The sequence below is a fragment of the Phoenix dactylifera genome, chromosome 2 (genome assembly GCF_051530095.1).
Source record: "Phoenix dactylifera cultivar Ajwa chromosome 2, Ajwa_hap1_PhDact_Kaust_v1.1, whole genome shotgun sequence".
Classification (NCBI taxonomy): domain Eukaryota; kingdom Viridiplantae; phylum Streptophyta; class Magnoliopsida; order Arecales; family Arecaceae; genus Phoenix; species Phoenix dactylifera.
The window spans coordinates 9,901,020-9,907,657 of record NC_143191.1 but is presented as its reverse complement, the minus strand read 5'-3'; the positions used below and the strand labels follow the sequence as shown (position 1 = coordinate 9,907,657).

General features: G+C 40.3%; 1 protein-coding gene across 1 annotated transcript; it reads right to left on the bottom strand.

Moving 5' to 3' along the window:
• Positions 1-740: 740 nt before the first annotated feature.
• Positions 741-5,983, bottom strand: TUB6 (beta-6 tubulin). Its single transcript, XM_039120282.2, has 4 exons — positions 5,865-5,983; positions 4,481-4,880; positions 3,468-3,737; positions 741-1,698 (listed from the first exon to the last, which is right to left on the bottom strand). Exons 2-4 carry the CDS (start codon positions 4,872-4,874, stop codon positions 1,016-1,018), a joined length of 1,347 nt encoding a protein of 448 aa, XP_038976210.1. The 5' UTR covers positions 4,875-4,880; positions 5,865-5,983; the 3' UTR covers positions 741-1,015.
• Between the last annotated feature and the right edge of the window lie 655 nt (positions 5,984-6,638).

Sequence of the window (6,638 nt, the reverse complement as noted above, 5' to 3'; positions counted from 1 at the left end):
ATTTTCCTATCTGCACCCCATTTTTTTCATAGATAAGATATTAATCAGATATTCAAATTTATATTCATATCTAAATAGATTCTTTTATTCCACCTTCACCGTATTGAGGATATACGTCGTATAAGTGGGTCCCTTATTGCGCACATCGCAGCTTCGAAATGGACGATTGTGGTATGCGTACGCCGCCCACACACCTGAACCCATGGTTACCTCTCTGTGTTAGCAAGATTTAGCGCTTTAAATGGGCCAGGCCAGCCCACCTTCTTACCCAGGCTTCATTCCATCATTTTTGGGCATTGGGCTGCAGCATGTATAGGATATACTCAATGTGTACGAGCCTGCCCAACAAATGCATTAAAATGATACTTTGAGACAGATGTAATCGTAAGCAAATTGCTTCCGCACCAAAAACCGAAAGCCGTGCAAGTTGCAAGAGATGTGAATCCATCTGCCCAACAGATTTTTTGAGTGTCCATGTTTACTTATGGCATGAACCAATTCGTAGCATAGGTCTATCTTATTGATACATTACTAAAAACTCCATTTGAATCATTTGATTCCTCTTTACCAACAAAAGCCCGTACCTAATAAAATTTATTATTTCAACTATAAGTCCAAGCACGACAATTGACAATGCCGCAACCGAGACCGACAAAAGCAGCACTGCCGGAGACATAAGAAGGAAAAGCATGCTGTTGATCACTGATTTTCACAAGAATGAAGTTAAGGAGAGACCTTGCTGAACCACAGAATAATAGCATGCAGATGGCAATAATCTCATAACATATCAATCAACATGCAACCTGCTAGAAACAACTTAGTAGGGTAGGTTGGCTCACGAAGAAGCACAAATAACAACTCAGAACGGAGGATGATCACGTAAAAGGAGGACCTTACATATCCTGGAGCATGAGAATGTGCGGGGAGCTAGCACAAGCTATACCTGCTACCTTGCAACATAATACTGCCACAATCACAACAAACCAGCATAGCATCACTTCGGTTCATCTTGCCCTCACATGTCCTGGGGCACCTCCTCTTCTTCCTCGTCCTCATAGTCACCTTCCTCATCAGCAGTAGCATCTTGATACTGCTGATACTCCGACACAAGGTCGTTCATGTTGCTCTCAGCCTCGGTGAATTCCATCTCATCCATACCCTCCCCTGTATACCAGTGCAAGAAGGCCTTCCTCCTGAACATGGCTGTGAACTGCTCGCTCACCCTCCTGAACATCTCTTGGATTGAGGTTGAGTTACCGATGAAGGTGGAGGCCATAGAGAGACCCCTTGGTGGAATGTCGCAAACACTGGACTTGACGTTATTGGGGATCCACTCCACAAAGTAGGAAGAATTCTTGTTCTGGACATTGATCATCTGCTCATCAACTTCTTTGGTGCTCATTTTTCCACGGAACATGGCAGATGCAGTGAGGTAGCGGCCGTGCCGAGGATCAGCAGCGCACATCATGTTCTTGGCATCCCACATCTGCTGGGTCAGCTCAGGGACTGTCAGGGCCCGGTATTGCTGTGACCCACGAGAGGTCAAGGGGGCAAAGCCAACCATAAAGAAGTGGAGGCGGGGGAAGGGAATCAGGTTCACAGCCAGCTTCCGGAGGTCAGAGTTCAATTGCCCAGGGAACCGAAGGCAGCATGTGACCCCACTCATGGTCGCAGAGATGAGGTGGTTCAAGTCTCCAACTGATGAGAGTGAACAAAATTTATGCACATGTATGTCAGGGAAAGCAACACTATACCAGATGCCAGTGATCTATACAAATCTACATGAAGCAGAATCGTACATCTTCAAAGAAATGAAAGTGGATTTCAGAACTAATATCAATCATCAAGCAGAGAACAGATTTAAGACATGCTTCGGATACGAAACACATTTCTAATTTTGAAAAAGAATGAACTAGAAGGCATGTGCTGAAGTGGAATAAAAGGCATGTGTTTAAGTGGAATAAAACGAGAACAATGAATATCCAGTGAGAGGAGGATACTAAAGTTTGTAAATCTTATAATAACTTGAAATATAACAAAATCTTATAGAAACAAAAAGAACTTGTGCTGGCAAAGCAAATGGCCTTAAACAACTGCTAAATTATGGAGTGCATGCATAACTTTAATCTGGCAAAGCAAACAGATCAACTCAGATCTCTTTAATCTAGAAACCATTTTTGTTACACCTATTGTGCAGCAATGTGCCCACTATCGTAGTATAAATGTCGCGATAGAATTCATATTCAAATGAATCTGATACTTGGAAGACAATGATGTTCCTCAAATAGGCAGCATAGCTTAAAGACATTCTGGGACAGATAATATATAATTATATGTTATTGGGTAGCACTGAAGATCATAACTTATTCAACTTGCAGTCAATTAGGCTATATGAGCTTTGCTTGCGGCATCTCTAACTATTCGGTTAGTGTCTTTCACTTAATGAATCATGCGTTTTTCAAAGCATTACTCTTCTTGAGTGCAGGTTCGGTGATTCATACTATGTCGGATGAGCAAGATATGCGAAAGATTGGGGAGCTTGCCTCCTCGTTTCCTTTGACCTATGCGGATATCCTGAGCCAAGCACAAGCAATAGTCTCAAAAAGTAATGCAGTTGGATCAAGAAGGCTGAAAGCCCAGCAGTAAAGCTCACGTTGTCGACGCCTCTTGTCCGTCAGTGAGTGATTTCTCGTATGTGTAAAGATGGGTAATAATTTTTGTTTTCTAGCAAAATATTACAGATCAGTCTTCTGATACTGTAATGAGCAATTATATTGGCATCTCAGAAGTTTTTCTTTTGTACTAGGAATTCAGTTTCCACACCCCTGTATCTAATTATCCGCTCTCATTGACCTACACACTAGTCAGGCCTGGGGACGGAAAAAAATCAGTATTGCACAAAATTATAGTGTAATTATGATCAAGTTCCTATTAAAACACAAAGCAATTCAACCAAACGCAAGCCAAAAATTCCAAAAGACTGATCAACTAAGGTTTAGGGGAGCATTGTCATTATCAGGTTGGATTGGGTTATAGGGTTGGTCAGGTTGGGCCAAATTTTGCACTTTAACCTACCTGCAACCTTAAAAATTAATAAATCTTGTTTTAATACTGAAATGACCTTACTAAAATCAATAGAACTAAAATCTTATTTGCCTTGAGATACCATTACTAAAGAATCAATAGAACTAAAATTTACCCAGCAGTAAATCTGACTGACTTCCAGACTTTCATAAACTTTGATCGATGCCTCTAAAAATGAACAAGCCAGATTGTTAAAGAATAAAAAGATAACATAACTGAATCTGGCAGAATCAACTAGAGAAATTCATAAATAATGACCCTATCAGACAGAACCTGCATGAGTTATACAAATCCAAGCATAGGATATCCTTATAGCATAAAAACATACCAAGCGGAAAACATGGGTTTTTCCAAGCAGAACAAAGCACACATTATTAACTTACAGCTAGGAGTGGTCAGCTTCAGAGTGCGGAAGCAGATATCATAGAGAGCCTCATTGTCTAGGACCATGCATTCATCTGCATTCTCCACCAACTGGTGGACAGAAAGGGTAGCATTATAGGGTTCAACCACTGTGTCAGAAACCTTCGGAGATGGGAAAACAGAGAATGTGAGCATCATCCGATCAGGGTACTCCTCCCTGATCTTTGATATCAGAAGTGTTCCCATTCCAGATCCAGTTCCTCCTCCAAGTGAGTGACAAACTTGAAACCCTGCAATGAAATGTCATATAATTAAGAAGATACAGAAACTAGATTTAAACAACAGAAGTGCAAAACAGACAAGATCATTGCAAGAAAAGTAAAATGTGTGATATGAGTTCTACAAACAAAAGCCACTGCTTTTCTTTTTGTAAATTTTAGCTATCAAGGAAAAGAAAACCCAACAATTCTCAGGAACAAGGAAGGCCTAAAAGATCATCAAGCAATTACTAAACCACTATTACTACTCATAAATCAAACCTAAGAATTGAATAAAACTGTAGTCCTAGTGATATAATTCAAATAAATAACAGACCCTAAGAAAACTCCTACATAAGATCCGGTTGAACTGAAAATATAAAAAAGACCCACAGTGAAATCAACTAAAGAACCATCATGAATCACTAATCAAATACTCCCATGAAACATGAAAAATATTAAAAATAAAAAGCTTCATATTTAACATAATGATGCAGATAATATCAAAAATTTACCAGAAATTTAAATCCTGGTACAACATTATGGAGCTTAGATCAGGGTATGTTTCGGCAATCCAAGATCAGTGTTACAAACTGATAAATAAGAACAAGAAATATTGTGGTCCTAAACTGACAAAGATCTTATAAAACGTCCACTCAGGACAAACTGATCTGAAGGAGAAATCAAAACGAAGTAAAAGAAAAATTCTCTCATTACTGTATAGACTGGATCAAAAGATCATACTGAAAACTGCCAGCAAAGAAGCACTGATATACCTTGGAGGCAGTCGCAGTTCTCAGCCTCCTTTCTCACCACATCAAGAACCGAGTCAATGAGCTCGGCACCCTCAGTGTAGTGCCCCTTGGCCCAGTTATTTCCAGCACCGGACTGGCCGAAGACGAAGTTATCCGGGCGGAAAATCTGGCCGTATGGGCCCGTGCGGACGCTATCCATGGTGCCGGGCTCCAGATCCATGAGCACCGCCCTGGGGACGAACCTCCCGCAGGAGGCCTCGTTGTAGTAGACATTGACGCGCTCAAGTTGGAGATCGGAGTTCCCTGTGTACCTCCCCGTGGGATCGATCCCGTGCTCATCGCACACCACTTCCCAGAACTTGGAACCGATCTGGTTTCCGCACTGGCCGCCCTGGACGTGAAGGATTTCTCTCATTTTGACCTGAAATCGAAGCCAAGAAAAGAAAATTAGACCCGGAACAGCGCCGATTTTACAAGAAAATCAAAAGAAACTAAAAGAAACCCAGATCTACAGCCAACTATAGATCAAAGCGAGAAATGAGTACACCGACTGAACTAAATCTCTCCAAAAATCGCTTCAAAATTAGAAGAGAACTCAGATCTACAGCTCCCTACGGATCAGATGGAGGATTGGAGCACAATAAAGGAAATATTTTGTAGGGAAAACCTCTGCCGACTATTTGGCAGATCAATCAAGAAATTAAAACACTGATCAAAGTGAACTTTACTAAAATGTCTTCAAAACTTTAAAGAAAACTAAAATGTACAGCTTGTCACAGATCAGATCGAAGACAGCAGTACAATGAGGCAAAATTTTCACACGAAAACCGTTGCCGACAATTCTGCAGACCAAATCAGAGAATCAAAACGCTGATCAGCGAGAATTTCTCCAGAATCAGTTCAAAATTAAGAAAAAAATTAAAATCTATAGCTTGCCAAAGATCAGGTCAAGGGCTGCGGCACAACGAAGAAAAGTTTTCAGAGAAAAAATATCTGCCGACTATTTTACAGATCAAATCAAGAAATCAGAACACTGATCAGAATGTATTCCCCCAAAGTCACTATAAAACTCAAAATAAACTAAAATCCATAACTTCCTAAAGATGAGATCGAGAACTGCAGCACAATGAGGAAGAATTTTGAGAGAAAAACCTCTGCCAGCTATTACACAGACAAAATAAGAGAATCAAGGCACTGATCCAACGCGAAATTTTCCCAAATCAATGAAAATTGGAAAAAAAATCAAGTATATAGCTTCCTAAAGATCAAATCGAAAAGTACACTAACATAAGCGTAAACTCTCTCAACAAACAAAGAGAAATTCTATGCGGATTATAAAATCTTCAGCTGATCAACATTGAGATCAAAGACTGTGTGGAAATTAACTGCAAAACAGGAGATTTACCGACGAGAATGGGAGACTATGGCGGAGAGAAGCGAGATCTGGAGGCTCCGGAGAGGATCGACCGCGAGACGAAGGGCCCGATGGAAGAAGAGCAATGGGGAAGAAAAAAGGCCCGGGAGGATTTTATAAGTGGTGGAGCGGGGATGGGAAGGGGATCGGACGGCTGGATCTTTTTCCCTCCTTTTCTAATCGGGATTTACGATCCGTCGGATTTAGATATCGGACGGTTGTCGGTGACGGTTTCTCAGAACGAGAGCCGTTGCTTTGGGTTTGAAAAATTAGAATACTTTATGACGAAACTGCCCCTCGTTGGAAATCAAAATGACTAAACTACCCTCATCGGTTTGACGGTAAATTTCAGGCGGTTATTCTTTGCACAGTGTAGTGGTTGTCTGAAGCCGTTGCATTTATGATCAAACGGCCTGGAATAATGCTGAACAAGCATAGGAAAAATAACAACTCTATACAATTTTTACTCCAAATACTATCTGATTTGAAATGCAGATGAGAAGATGGATTGAGTTTATGCAATTTGATGATCATAAATGTTTGGGAAAGATTGTTTGGAACCTACAGATCATATGATAATTATCATTAAAATTTAAGATCAATTGTTAAAAAAATATTAGTTTTTGCTTTTAAAATGTTTAAATATTTAAATTTATATTTAGTAATCCTACATGTTTACATATAAGGGTACTTGTATTATTGAAGTCTTGGAGTTGTAGTCTTGGTAGGATCGCGTGGGTTTCGGATTCGTGACTAATTACGCGT

Excerpts from the sequence above, each read along its gene's own strand:
- TUB6 (XM_039120282.2), bottom strand. The coding sequence starts at position 4,874 with ATGAGAGAAATCCTTCACGTCCAGGGCGGCCAGTGCGGAAACCAGATC. Across the intron at positions 3,738-4,480 it reads GAACTGCGACTGCCTCCAAG|GGTTTCAAGTTTGTCACTCA; the intron begins GTATATCAGTGC and ends ATTTCATTGCAG. Across the intron at positions 1,699-3,467 it reads GAAGCTGACCACTCCTAGCT|TTGGAGACTTGAACCACCTC; the intron begins GTAAGTTAATAA and ends CACTCTCATCAG.